The 15,490-nt window shown below is 33.8% G+C and overlaps 1 protein-coding gene across 1 annotated transcript in view; it reads right to left on the reverse strand.

The window, feature by feature from the left end:
• Positions 1 to 15,490, reverse strand: part of MAN1A2 (mannosidase alpha class 1A member 2) — a 176,936-nt gene that overhangs the window by 21,459 nt on the left and 139,987 nt on the right. The window contains exons 11-12 of the mRNA XM_010374015.2: positions 14,436 to 14,608; positions 11,006 to 11,121 (exon numbers count right to left, since the gene is read on the reverse strand). Coding sequence (XP_010372317.1) covers positions 11,006 to 11,121; positions 14,436 to 14,608 — 289 coding nt within the window. The remainder of the gene's footprint in view (positions 1 to 11,005; positions 11,122 to 14,435; positions 14,609 to 15,490) is intronic.

The raw sequence follows: 15,490 nt of genomic DNA on the forward strand, positions 1-15,490 counted from the left end.
AATTGGTATCACAAATTGGTATCAAGTTGGTATCACAAATCTATTACTCTATTCATTTACTACTAGCTTTCTTTACAATACGACAATACATTCCTTTAGAAAAAGCAGCTAAGTTAGCAAACTAAACTAAGAATCAAGAATAACTTGCTTAGTAAAATTGTCTGCAAAGGAAGAACTAGAAGACAATGACATTTTTTAAAAACCAGTACAAACTTAGGGCAATAAACTGCAGGCAACAATATTTACCTGAGTTTTGAGAGAAAAATTGTTGCCACAAATTTTAGCTCCTACATTTCTGATTTTCGAAGCACTAGATTAAAAACATTTAGATTTTAATAAATAGCAAATTATTTTATAATATTTATTTATTTAATAACAGTAAATTAGATGAAATTACTTTTAACGGATGAATTTGAAAATTACTGGAAAGAAAAAATTAAGAGTAAGATTAAGTGTAGCCAAATGGTAAACAATTCTTTTTTTCTGATTCCTTTCAAAAACATATGATTAATGGACCATCAAAAAGTGAATGGACAAATAAAACGTAGTATATCCAAACAAGAGCATAATACTCATTAATAGAAAGGAATGAACTATTGATAAATGCAACATGGATTAACCTAAAAAGCAGTATGCAATAAAAGCCAGACATAAATGTTATTGTGGTAAAAGCCACGTAACAAAAAATTTACCAACCATTTTAAAGTGTACAGTTCACTAGTGTTGAGTATATTCACATTGTTCACCTTATAAAACTCAAACTCTATACCCCTTAAACAATGATTATCCTTTACCTCTTCCCTAATACTGCATGAATCAAATTATATTAAATTCTACAAGCAGCAACCTATAGTGACAGAAAACAGGTAAGAATTTGGGGGTGGGTAGAACTGACTGCCAAATTAGAATGGAAATGTTCCATGTATCAACTAAGGCTGATGTTTATTAAACATTTGCCAAAATGCAATAAACTGTACACTTAACATATTTCAATAAAGCTGATTTTAAAAGTTTTTTTAAAAAGACTAATGAACAAGGATGGAAAAGGATAGCCTTATCAGGTGTTACTGCTACATAAGTAAAATTTGGGTTGTAGCTCCCTCTACTGTAGCAAAATAAATTGGCAAAGAAACTGGCAAACATATTTCAAAGATTAAACTTTTGAAACTGGAAAGATGCTTATATTAAATAGTACGAGTGAAATTCACTGTGTGTTCTTATGCGTGCACGCATGTGCGTGTGTGTGTGTGTCCCAGTGCCTAATGTTTAGATTGCACTGTGACAGGATATAGGAGGCACTTAAAAATGTGAAGACCACGGTTCTCGTCTTCCAGTATATCTATTTGAAGAGAAGGAACTACAAAAATATAGCAGTTAAGCAAAGACTTGCCCACCTGACTTTATGCTAGGTTCTTTGCCAGTATAGTTAATTTCTTAATCCCTAATTGCCTCCATAAACGTTTCACTGGGTCACAGATACCAGTTGTTCTCAAAGTGTCATTCCCCCAGACCAGCAGGATCAGCATCACCTGGGAACTTGTTAAAAATGCAAATTCTTAGGCCTCACTCTAGACCTATTAAACAGAAACTCTGTCCAGAGCCCAGCATACCCCATTTTAAGAGGCTTCCAGGTGATTCTGATTCATGACGATTCTCAGGTTTGAGAACCACTTTTCTAGGTTACCAACTTTGTGTAACTTCTAACAACAGTTAGTTTGTACTGTTTCTGCTTTTCTCCTTTATGTGGGCACCTGGACCTTTGACTCTCTACTGAAAACAAATCCACAGCCCTGACATCCTCAGCTTTCACATTTTTCCTTGGGTCCCTTCTTCTTGCTTTATCAATTCTTTTACTCATTATCAGCTACCTCCTAACACTAAGTGAATTCTGAGATCAAGCTCTAAGCCCCAACCAGAAAATAAAGTAGGTCTATTATTCTCTTCTCTTTCCCCCTCTATTCTTATTATATACAAGATCTTATAACATTGCTGGGGTTTTTTAGCTGTCTCCTTTGAAATCAAATGATTCAATCCTTTATTCAGCAAACATTTAATACTGAAATACATATTATATGTGTGGCCCTACTGTAGATACTGGGGATAAAACAATAACCCAAATATATAAAAATACTGTAAACTCTTCACGTACTTTGTATTCTAATTGAGGAATGCTTAAGAAAATTATGTGCAGTGTTGGAAGATAGGTGCTATGATGAAAAGTAAAGCAGGGAAAAATAAGAGGGAGTAAGGGAACAATTTGAAATTGTATACAGGATGATCAAGTAATGCCTTAAACAGAACTGATAAAATGATATAATTAAAAACTAAAGAGTGATCAGAGTAAAGATGCAAATAGCCAACTTCTTTACTTGCCTAACAGACTAAAAATTTATCAACAAACTCAATACATATTTACTCAGTGCCTCATGTGCTAGGTGCTAGGGAGATCATAATAGTTAAAAGGAGAAGTCCCTACAGCTATGAAGCTTACATTCTACTGGAAGAAGATAGATTTAAAAAAAAAAAAATCCAAGCTGAGCGTGATGACTCACACCTGTAATCCCAGCACTTTGGAGGCTAAGGCAGTAGGACTGCTTGAGCCGAGCAGTTCAAGACCAACCTGGGCAACACAGCAAGACCCGCATTTCTACCAGACAAGAACAACACACACCTATGTCAGATGGGGATATGGTTTGGTTCCGTGTCCCACCCAAATCTCATGTGGAATTGTAATCCCCATAATCCCCATATGTAGAGGGAGGGACATGGTGGGAGGTGACTGGATCATGCGGGTGGTTTCCCCCATATTGTTCTCGTGATAATGAGTGAGTTCTCATGAGATCTGATGGTTTTATAAGTGTTTGACAGTTCCTCCTTCACATGCTCTCTCTTTCCTGCCACCATGTAAGATACGTCTGCCTCCCCTTCTGCCACGATTTGTTTCCTGAGGCTTCCCCACTTATGCAGTGAGTCAATTAAACCTCTTTTCTTTATAAATTACCCAGTCTTGGGCAGTTCTTTATAGCAGTGTGAGAATGGACCAATACAGATGATGATAGTGTTACAAAGAAAAATAAAGGAGGACGAGGACAGAGAATAATGAAGTGTTTGGATAATACATAGGGCATATTTTTACAGGCAGGCACTCAAAACAGCATAATTACAAGTTAGGGAGAGACTGAATGAAATTTTTAGGATATAAGTTCTTTTATGTCAGGATTATTCTATTATATTCACTGATATAGCCCTAGCACACAAAACAGCTGGCACACATCAGGCATTTAACAACAAATATTTGTTGGATAGATTGTCTCATATATTACACTGTATTGTCTATATATTTTAATCACTATTTACTTAGTAGAAAAAGAGCTCACATCTTGATAAAGAACAAAGAGGTGGAATTAAGGATTCCAGAAAGCACTAGTTTAAAAGGGTGAGCAAACACTGAAACTTTCATTCCATTTACTTCCTGAGAATCTGATTGTTTGACTTTTCATCTATTTTCTTAACCTACAGAAAACAAGTTTTAAGTGATTTACTCTGTTGTCTAAGATTTACTGAAAAGGTTTGTTCATTTAAATCTTACTACACACTATCAGGTACTGCCTAAATGTTTCCATACTTCTCAGAATACCCATCTGATTTTAACCATTTCTAATTAGTTAATTTTCTAAAACGCTCTGAGTTTTCTGGAGAGTTAGCTCTCTCAGCGTATTTTGCTTAATTTTGTTATATCAAATGCACGTGCCATTGCCCCAGCCATCCATTTTACTTCTAGGAATCTAACTAACATTTATCTTCACAAAGGGAGCAGAGATATATGTAAAAGGACGTTCACTGCAGCACTGTTTATAAGAGCAAAAAAACAGAACCAACCTCTATATCTAACAATAGGGTACTGATCAAACAAATTATAAAACATTCCTCAGTGGATTTATATATACCAATATGGAAACCTTTCCTAGATAAAAAGATGAAAATGTAAGTTTCAGAATAATAGTTATATATAATCTTACATATGGAGAAAAAAGGGTAAAGGATATATATTATATATATTTTTATATGTTTGCATATACCCAGAAAATTTCCAGAAGGCTGTATCAAGAACTATTTAATAAGTATTCTCTTTGGGAAGTGAGACTGGATGTGAGGCACAACGAAACTTATTTATTTATTTATTTATTTGGTCATTTCTTCAGTTCTATACTATTTAACTCATTTTGCAATATCCACATACTATTTTTTATAATTCAAAAAAAGCTGTATTAAAAACAACCTGATTTTTTAGGAGCTACACACTGTAACAGAGCTACACATTATAGTGTTTACACAACTGATTTTAATATGACAAGTGCTATGCTGTTATGTATATACAGATCAACAAACATGTTGATTGCATGCATGCTTGTTCTAACTCAAAACCCTAAACTAAAGCACTGAGGATATTAATATTTCATATAGACTATCAGGACAAATGAAGTACTGATAATACACACTTAAGGATATTTTCAGAATATACTTACAAGTGGGGGCGCGGGCCACGGGTAGACCCTGCTTCCTTAACAACAACAACGAAAAAGAATATACTTCCATTGTACTTTCACTTAGAGTGTTTGAAAGTGACTAGATTCTTACATCCTTGCCAACACCAGAAGACAGACTTTTAAATCTTAAGCAGCGTGATAGTAAATAAAACATAGTATCTGATCTATTATTTCATTCATTTCTTACAAGTGGATCAAGCATTCTTCACGTGTTTATAGCCATTTCTTTTCTAAGAACTGCTACTACTTTTTTTAGTAGGCTTAGTATTTTTTCTTAATTTCTAATTTTAAGAAGTTTTCCCAGTGTGCCATCTGTCTTTTACTTTATTTAGTGCTCTTTTTTTCGTACAGATGTTTTTATTTTTATGTAATTAAATTTTCATTCTTTTCTTTAATGATTTCTGGGTTTTGAATCATACCATCTTTATCCCCAGGGTTGGAAAAAATTTCCAATTGTTTCATGGTTTTATTTCTCTTTTTAATATTTAAGGTTTTGTTCTACAGAAAATTAGTTTTGGTACTTAGCAGGGATCCAGCCTTCCTATTTTTTTCAAAATAGAGTATGTTTAAAGATGTTTTTAAATATTTACAGAGGAAAAAACAAAAAGTATTTTAAAAACTAAAATAACTTCAATTAAGCTAAATTACAGTTCACATTTTGATATTGTTGAAATACTATTACCATGTTCATCTATGTGTTACATATGTACATGTGGACTTAATAGCCCACTTAATATTATACTGTGAAAAGTCTATAAAAATGCAATTGTTCTGGCTTCGTGATACTATTGTGGATGTGCCATAATTTATTTAACCATTCAGCTATTATTGAACAAATAATGACTCTTATTTTTATAACAGCAATAAACATCTTTGTACATAAGTCTTTGTTCATAACTCCGATTATTTAAGATTATTGACATATTCTTATATAGCTTTCCAGAATTTTACTACTATATTCAAAGTCTGAATTTCAAGAGATACGGAGGGAAAAAGCACACAAGCAAGAGACACAGACATAATTTCTGCCCCAGAGACTTTGATACCAGTCAAAGTAGACATACTGTGGTGATAAATTTGATCTTAATTTTATGCTATTTCCCTTTCCTTTAATAACAAATTTCTTAAGAAGACTATGTTTCCAACTAACCTGTGATTTCTGAGCTGCCTAATGCCTAACATATATGAACTCAGAAAAAAATGGTTGAAATGTATCCTCAAAATATATACTTCTCTCAGTTTATCAGATCTTCAAATAAATGTGAAACAGAATTGAGGTAAGATGTAATGAAAATCTAATTCAATCAAAGATCTAAGTGAATGGGTGTAGACACTAAGGTACATACATAAAATAATACATTCCTTCAAAGTTTTTGATAAGAGGCTTATGACAGTAAATGGTATAAAGTGATACAACTATAGAGAATCTACGTAGGAGACATTCTTTAAACAATTCAAGTGCTGCTGCTAGAGAACTGCTCCTAGGAGTCTTGGTGTTCTATCTGCTACTTTTCTCGCAATTCTTTCAGCTTAAGAGACTTTTGACCAACTGCTATTTCACGGAAACCAATGAATAAGACAATCCTTGGAGGGACAAAAGCCATTATCAAAGAACATATTTCTCTTTCTTGCAGCTGAAGAGAGGGGGCAGTAATACCATTTAGCTCTTCTCACAAAACAATCAAGACTCCAACCAAGTGTCTTTAAACAAGTTCATATGTTAACTAAAAGCTATTCATGGCTTTTCCTTTCTTGCACGACTCCTCCCGTTATTTAAAAAGCAAGCTGACTTGTATTTATTAGTGATAATGCACCTAAAATCTTCACCAACTGTCTAAATCTCATCTCAAAATATTCAGATATAAACAGTCTATAAATTTAATCTTGAAGAAATTTCTCTAGAGCCTCTGTCCTCCTCAAACTCAATGTATCATTCCCTTAATCTTCCTTTCACTTCTTCCCTGTATTCATGTCTTCTTTTTTGGTTTATATCCAGTTTTCATGGAGCATATCCTCCAAAAACTTACTGAGAAAGAGGATTGGAAGTGGATTTTCGATACCTTATGTGGCTAAAAACCCAGAATTCTAAGTTGGAATTAATTTTCTCTCATGAATCAACTGCTCCAATGCTTCTAGCTTTCATGACTACTCTTGAGAAGTATGAAGCCACCCTGAATCCATATCGATGAGACTTTATTCTACTCTCTCTCCCTGTGGAAGCTGAGATCTTTCCTTTACCCCAGGGGTTTTGAAATTCAACGTGCTATGCCTTGGTGTGGGTCTGCTTTCATCTTCTATGCTGGGATCTTGATGGTTTCCTTCAAGCTGGAAACATATCCTTCTATTTTGGGATATTTTCTTAAATTACCTTGTTATATTCATATTTTAAACTTTAAAAGTCAAAGTATAACATACATATACAAACATGCCAAATCTTACATGTTATATAGTTCAATAAACATTTCTAAGTCAATACTGTTTATTAATATTTAAAAGGCAATAACATGCTGATTAGAAACTGTAGTCAGGTTGGCACTGGAAACTTTAATATTAACTCTGATTCTTCCTTCTTACTGACACTCCTTATATCTAATCAGATATTCAGGTTTGTCAATCTACCTTTAGAGCTCTCATCTCATTCTTAATATGCCATGGTCTACCTTACAGCTATTCCCCTGCATACCAGTTCTGCCTTCAAGTCTGGTTCAAATGCTACTACTTCCAGGAAATCTTCCCTGGTTTTCCAGGTTAAGCAAATTCTCTTCTCTAAAAGACTTCTGCATTTTGTTAATATTTCTCTTGTGCACTTAATGTATTTAAAATTTGTTGTATATATTGCATGTGTTTTATTTCCTGTACTAGAGTGTAAGAGTTTTTGAACCTTTGAAGGAATCTATCTCTGACCTTCCTCATTACATAGGTTTTGTTATGCCATCAGTATATATGCTAGATAAATATTAATAAATGAAGTAAGGACTATTAAGGGAAATAAAGTAGGAGACATGGCCTCTTCTGGGGAAAAAGGCATATCTATAGCAATAACTAATCCATAGTATAGCACCTATGACAACATGTAAAAGGTAAAATGACCCTCAGGTCAAGAATACAGGCTTTTTCATTTAACTTTGTCACTGCCGTGACAATCAGTTTCCATCTCTGGTAGCTAAAACACATTGATTGTTGCCTTTTCCCAATAAATTCCCACCATTTGGTAGAATATACAATCTTAAATTGACAGCTTCTGACAAAGCCTATTTAAATTAACTGATCTTTGAGAAATATTTAAGGGATCATACTTATCTTCATTCCTCTATAAAGTTTTAAGCTCTATTTTTACAGTAAGACTACAGCTCCATTAATTTACATCTTCACAGAAATGACTTTATTCAATTGTATTTTTACATCAGTTTTTATAAAGAGTAAATCAGATTGAGTGTTTTTGCATCTTCTCTAAGATCACTGTTTCAAACAAAATAAATATTTTCAAAATATTTACCATTACCATTATGTATTAGGTCGAACTGTATTAAATTGCCAATATTCAAATTACCCTTTTTAAAAGGGTAATTTCATATGGTTCACTTAATAGCTCAATATTTTCATAGAGTTATACAATTTAAGTCATTTTATAATTTAGCAACATAAAAAATTCTGTCTCATTTGTCAAAGTAATGTGCTCCCTCAACTCCCAAAAATGATAATGACACTGTGCAGAATGATTCCTTTTTGCTTTCGCTGCCAGGAAGTGCAATGCTGAATGTACTGCTCAACAGTGACAATTTTCTTAGCCTAGGTGATGTTATAATTATTTGTATGTTTCTTTTTGTTTGACCTTTTTCACTTTTATTGCTCTAAATGTATGTTTTTTTAAAGGCAAAAATTGTAGCAAACATCCATCTATCTATTTATCTATCTATCTATCTATCTATCTATCTATCTATCTATCTATCTAACTGGTTACCTAGCGTACTGTTGTGTTGAGAAAAATTCTGCCTGAACTTGGCAAGGAAAAGTACCAAGATTAACTGGTGATATTCCATATAGGTACTCGAAGGGGATGAGGCAGCATACCATCTATTTCCAGCCCTATGCCGTGTACTAAAGTGCTAAAGTTTGTAGTGATGAGAGATTTGAGAATTAATTATGAAAGCCAGTCTGCAAGAGGTGAAATATGAACTGAAATTAGAAATGAGAGGCATTAATTGATAGAAAGGATAAAGGCATTCCCGCCAGAAGCAATTAAATATAAAATAGACAAATGCAACAGAACAAACTTTATATATATGTAAATATTTGAATGTACATTAGGTTGGTTTAAGAATAGAATATAGGATTAAAAGAATATGCACACAGTCTCAAAATTATCACTCCACAGATAGGTTATTAATTACAAAAAGAAAAAAGATTGTTTACATGACAATAATCAAATATAACCTATGCTCAAACCTAAAATCACCAATAATGGGCTAAACTGCTATGTGTCTCTTTAAGGGATGCAATGATAAGAACACAGATCAATATAATATTCATGCTGAAAATGTTTAACCTAAATCTGATCATGAGAAACAACTAGAAAAAAAATCTAAAATGGGGAACATTCCTCAAAGCAACTAGCCTGAATACTTTTAAAATGTCAATTTCATAAAAGATAAAAGAAAAACAGGAAAACTGCGCTGAAGGAGACTAGAGACATGACAACCAAAAGTAACAAATGATCCCATACTGGATCCTGAATTGGCATTAAACAAAAAAAAAAAGTACATTACTGGAACAATTGGAGAAATCTGAAAATGGGACTACACGTTAGACAACAATATTATGTGAGTATTAAGGTTCATGAGTGTGAGAACTGAATGGTGATTATGTAAGATAATGACCTTTTCTTGAAAGTTACTGCTGAAATACCATAATGCTGGTCACTATCAACTTGTCCAGCAAAATGAAAAGCTAAAAAAAAAAAAAAAAAAGTAAAACTATGTGTATATGTGAGTGTATGCCGAAAGAAAGAGAAAGAAATGTGGCAAAACTAGGTGAAAAGACACAAATAATCATTATTCTATATTACAGTTTTTCTAAAGTTAAAAAAGAAAAAAATAAAACAGGAGATACTACATAATCTGGGCCAAATTCCATAGTTTACAGACATGTAAACCAAAAGCAAAGAGATTTTATTTTGACATGTTCATTCAGCTAGATGTAGCCAGTGTACAACTAAAGTTCCCGTCGCTTTATTTTCTAGTCCAGTGCTCTTTCAACGTATACAGTCTCAAGCCTAATCACACAGGATAAATCAGAATAAGAAACATCTAGATGTAGGAAACTGAGTACCAGGCAGATGTTCTAAACCATCCCAGAAGTAATAAGGGGCTAGATTAGGGTCAATTGTAGAAATGGAAAGGAGGAAGCAAAATAAAAAAAAAAAGTAACAGAAAGAAGCATAAAGAACTGGTGATATATTAAAAGGAGGAAGCAGAAATGATTCTATAATGTATAAGCTAAAAAGACAGGAAAACAACAGTACTAGGGGTAATAAAAGAAAAATTAGAATAAGATAGCATTTAGGATAGACATTTAGAAACTTAGTTCGATACAGGTACATTTTAATTGTAATATATGAGAATGTAAACTACAAGTATACTAGAATGTAAAATCCAGAAGGCAGGAATTTTTGTCCTGCTTGCCTATTGAAACATCCTCAAGTGTCTTGAACAGTGCCTGGTAATACACATTTGTTGAAAAAATAAAATGTTTACAAGGCTTTCATGTACAGCTATGCAAGAAATACAAATAAGAAATTTAAGAGAGTACAAAGAGATATTTATTTGGTCAGTCTTCAGGGAAGTGGACATATTTACAGCCTCCATCTTTTCCAGGTCTGCTTACAGAGAGCTCTACCTGGGGTTTTGAGTATAAGACCAAAATAAAGTTGTCTACTCTTTTCCATTGTTCCTTTTATGTGTATCTTTACAGTAAACCTCATCAGGAGGATGAGTGGCTATGATCATTTAGTACCATCAAAACTGCATGATTATTCCTAACAGATTTCATTAGCTACAGTAGGGAGCTCAGGTATGATCCCAGGACCAGCATTATCAGTAACATGTGGAAGCTTGTTAGACATGCAAAATTTTAGCCTAAACTCCAGATCTACTGAAACTTTGTGGGTGTGGACCTAGTTACCTGTGTATTAAGAAGACTTCCAGGTGATTTTAATGCACATTAAAGAACAAGGAACAAAAAATTTTAACAGGTACTAAGTACTTTTTGGATAAAATACCTACCTTACAGTCTAAGTCATTCTTCTTGAGATGTAGCTAAAAAGTTTACACATCCAATTACATAAAAAGATATTTACAATAAAATTTAGTGTAACCTGTCACATAGTCATAATTCATCATCTAGTGATCACACAGCAAAACTAGTCTAGTCTAAAAATTTTTTTAAAGCGATATACTTACTTTAATGTTTCAGCAAGAAAAAAGCTCTGCTGTACATCATCATGTGTAGGAGTAGAGGAATATACATCTTTAACTCCAGAAAATCCACCACTAACTCGGCAATACTTTTCAATGGCCTATGAAATAGATCAGACAAAATAAGCAATTCTGCAGAATTTCAAGTTTTGAAGGACAACAAAACTCTGAAGGACAATAGTCAAAAGTTCATAAAGATTTGCATGAAAATTTGATGGCTTAAAAATAATATATTATCAAAAGGAAATATTCTTATACTGGAAAAATTAACTCATACAAGAAATAGGATGTTTCCCATAGAACTTCTCTCTCTCCAAAACCCTTTAATCTTTTTAAGACATCTTATATTTTCCTAACTTAGATATCAAATTTAGGCTATTTTTTCGAAATGAGGGGTGTGTCTGGCAAAATAAAGGTCCATTAGTTCTGACAAATCAAGATGGAGGTCAGTTTCGATTAACAATTTTTATTGCAATTTTACCACTTCCAAGGACAAACAATAATCCACAACATGCTAAAAAAGTATTACTTAGGAGCACTCTACAGTAATAGCAGTGAGAGATCATATTTACTAAATACATACTATGTGCCAGACATTGCATTATCATAATCCTATGAGTTAGCCATTACAGGTGGTACCAACTGGCAGAAAGAGCCCACCTACCACAATAATAATTATAGTATAAAGAGTTAACAATTATAAGCTATTTACTATGTGCTACAAGCTGTTCTAAGAGCTTTAAATATAGTCACATTTGAATTTCACAACTCTATGAGGTTAACAGCCTCACTTTTCAGATGGGAAAACTGAGACACAGAGTAATTTGCTCCACATTATTAACTACTGTGCTTTACTGCTTGACTGAGAGTTAAAATTCTTCCTCTTTTTGCATCTTTGGGCATGTCTAAATAAAATATACTGAATCAAATGGAATCTATTCACAACCTTATTTTTTAAATTCAAAGCAACCAAACAGTCTGCTTATGCAGGTACAGCACAGTCCAGAATTCAGCCATTCATGAAAAGCGGAAAGCACATGTGGTTCTGTTTTTCTATTCTACCTAACACTGGGAGGTCATCCAATGAAGACATGGGTACTTAACTAATCATCGCTGTCTGCCATGGCTTGTTGTTTCTAGTCTTGCTACTTTTCTTACTTTTCTGGGCTTCTCCTTCCTATGAAAAGCTAATTAACATTAAAAAGGTGTTTATTTAATCAGTCTGTTCATTTTATAGCTCCATTTTGATTATAGCTAAGTTTAAGGGGTTTGGTGCTTTTCTCTAATACATTATAAAGAAATTTTGGATACAAGACTTTTTAAGTACTTTTCTTCACAATAATCATGTGTCTTCACCACCATATGAACTATCAAAATGGCTGAAGAATAATAAGAAAGTAGTGGGGAGGCATGACTAATCTTTAAGACATTTAGAGTCATGAGGGCAAGTTTGGAAGTTTCAATACGTAAACAGAACAGCTAAGGCTACAGAAGACATGCTATACTGCTATTCTGCTTCACCCAGCCTTCCCTTTGCTTTCTTCACACCCAAGAGGAGAGGCCAACGGTGATGCATGAGCAAATACTATTTAAGATGTGACACTTCCTCTTTTGCCTCCATTCCTCCCTCTTCTCATCACTTCCACTGCACACTTCTGAAACTTGAATTTAGAATATAAGTACTCCAGTTCTTGTTCTTGATCAATTACACATTGAGTTTGTGTTTGTCCACATAGGCTATAAAAGCAAAATTCTACCTCCCATAATTCAAATTTAGACAGACATGGGCTAAAGTCTGACTCTGTCACACCTCTCCTTAACAGACAAAAGTAGGGTCATACTTGAAGAAAGCACACAGGAAAAAAGGACCTTAGGAAAAGGATGAATTATCCTAAAGTATTCCTCAATGACAAAAAGTGCTTCTGCCACCACTTTCCACTCCTCACGTGATTCAGACATATCCCCCTCATTCCTCTAAATAAGAAGCATTAAATAACAGGGGATGTTCAAATGAAACAGGTTCATTATATGATTATTTTACCTATCTATTTCCCTTACATAAAATAGTGCTTAATTTATGGAAGCATTAGTAAGCCACTGCTAACAACAGAAGTGTGTGTGCATTCTATTCCCAAACCACTGTGGCAATAGTTTGGCTGTCTTCTCAACTGTGGCAGCACCCTCCTACACAGAGAATTTCACTAGTAGCTGTGCTCCCAATTCTGGACCCAAGGAGCCAAGGAAAAGCAGCATCAATAAATGCTGCATCTGTTCCTGTCCTGTGTAACCACTTGCTTCCATTAATATGCTCTTATTGTTAAAGTCCAGGAGGACTACCTAGGTCTGAACGACAGGTGAAAAATAAGTGTACTCCCCTTAGTTCAAGATCTCACATTATTCCTAGGTTATGGCTGTGGTGTCCCAAACCCACCAACTTGTGGATTACAATCAGATCCTTTTGCTTTGTTACTCCCCATTGAAAAAAGCCTTCAGGAGTTCCTTCCCCCTTATAAAACATTTAGTAGTTCTGTAAGGAATTCTCAAAAGTCAAGCAGCTTTTGCAGGTAGAAGATGCTAAGGAAAAAAGAAAAACAAGATTTGAAGGGCTTTTTGGATAAGCAAAGAACTTTCTATTACCACTTCCCATCGACAGCACTTACATAGCAGCTGACAGAAGTAACTAAGATAGTGTGTATTGCAGGGAGGGAGTTGTGCACACACATCTTATTTCCTGAACAACTAAGAACCTTTGATTTGGTGTGTAAGGCTGTCTACATAATGTCTCCAATCTTCTCTCCCGCTTTGCCACTGTGAAACGTTCTCTTTACATAAATTGGTATACATCTTGCCCTAAAACATATCTCATACATTCCTGTCTGGGCAATTTACCAGCACTACTGACCTCATTTGGGATTCCTTAGTCATTCTATCTAGATTGTAAGCTTAAGTTAAACAATTTGAATATGAATAGTCACCATAATTAGTGCTATTTATCACAATTAGTAAATCTCAAAGAATAAAATAACCCCTTACCCCTGGGAATAAGCTATACTTTTATAAAAGACTAATAGTTTTTTCCTCCCTAGGTACTGATAGCCATGGATTCCCTGAAAGACTAGCATTTTAAGAGTAAACTCCTTGCTTCCTTTACCTACTAACCATTAAAGATTACTCCTTTGAAATATATATTTATATATTTTAAAAATACTTTAATATTTTAATATATATTTAATATGTATCATAAGATTTATTTCTACTGCCAAGAAACTTAAATTGACTAAGAGTTTCTTCATTAGATAAACAAAATCTGCCCTACAGATACTAAAAATGAGGTAACATGGGTGAGGATACATGGCATCATAGGAGGGCATGACGTAACACTCTTGCAGATAAAATGGAATATTAGCTTATTTACCAGTGCTGCTTCCCAGCCCCATTGCCTGTATCTTGGATCATGAGTGAATCGCCATAGGTACCAATAGGTTTCAATTACTTCTGGACGGAGGATGTAATACTTTTCAGCCTGCCGGACAGCCACAGCCTCCACTGCACCATCAAACTTGAATGATTCAGGACCTAGCTTTAATGCTGTAACATGACAAAAGAAATAACTGAGCAAAATAAACCATTCAAGTTTGTTTGCAAGGACTTCTTTCTTCCCTGAAATAATAGAATATGAAGTAATTTTTATTGTTTATTTTTATTGTTGCTGTTTGCACTCAGTGCAAAATGAGTCATTTTAAAAGATCCACATTTGGTTTTCTTAAAATAGACATAAATATTCCTATTATTCTCACATAAAATGTTTCTCAGAATAATGTGTATCAACATATTGCTAAATCCAATTCTACCAATAAGAGTCTAGTAATCTTTTGGAAACAAATGCAAACCTAGACATTTGCACATCATATAGTCCACTGTGGTCCGAAATAAAAGTACATAGATAATTATATTGTGTGGATTTTTTTTAAGGCAAGGTAATTTTTAAAGACATTTTGCCATAATACACACGTATAAGAAAACATTTTAGAGCTTAGATCATGAATTGATTTAGTTGTAGATAATTACAGTATAAATTTAGCTGGAATAACTATTAAGGAGAAATGAATGGATATTTTAAAATATGGTGGCCAAAAATTATAGCACAGCTATAAGAAAACACAGCAGAGGATTAATAACCTGCTGGAAAGTTAGCAAAACTAGGATGGTACTTTTTAATTAAAGGATCTAAATTGAGATTAAAGACAAGTAGAAACAACAGAAGACTTGACAATACAGGACACAAATCAAATAATCATTTTTTGGTTTACCATAACAAAGAGGGTCACAGGTTTATCAACTTGCAATGTGAAAATGACAATCAGAAAAAGAATCAGCATCAGCAATGTCATTATGAAATGTGAAAATCAGAAATATAAGGAAATCCTTTCATAACTCTGATACACTATGAATTTCTGAAAGGCAGGGAAT

Source organism: Rhinopithecus roxellana, chromosome 8, assembly GCF_007565055.1.
Source record: "Rhinopithecus roxellana isolate Shanxi Qingling chromosome 8, ASM756505v1, whole genome shotgun sequence".
Classification (NCBI taxonomy): Eukaryota; Metazoa; Chordata; class Mammalia; order Primates; family Cercopithecidae; genus Rhinopithecus; species Rhinopithecus roxellana.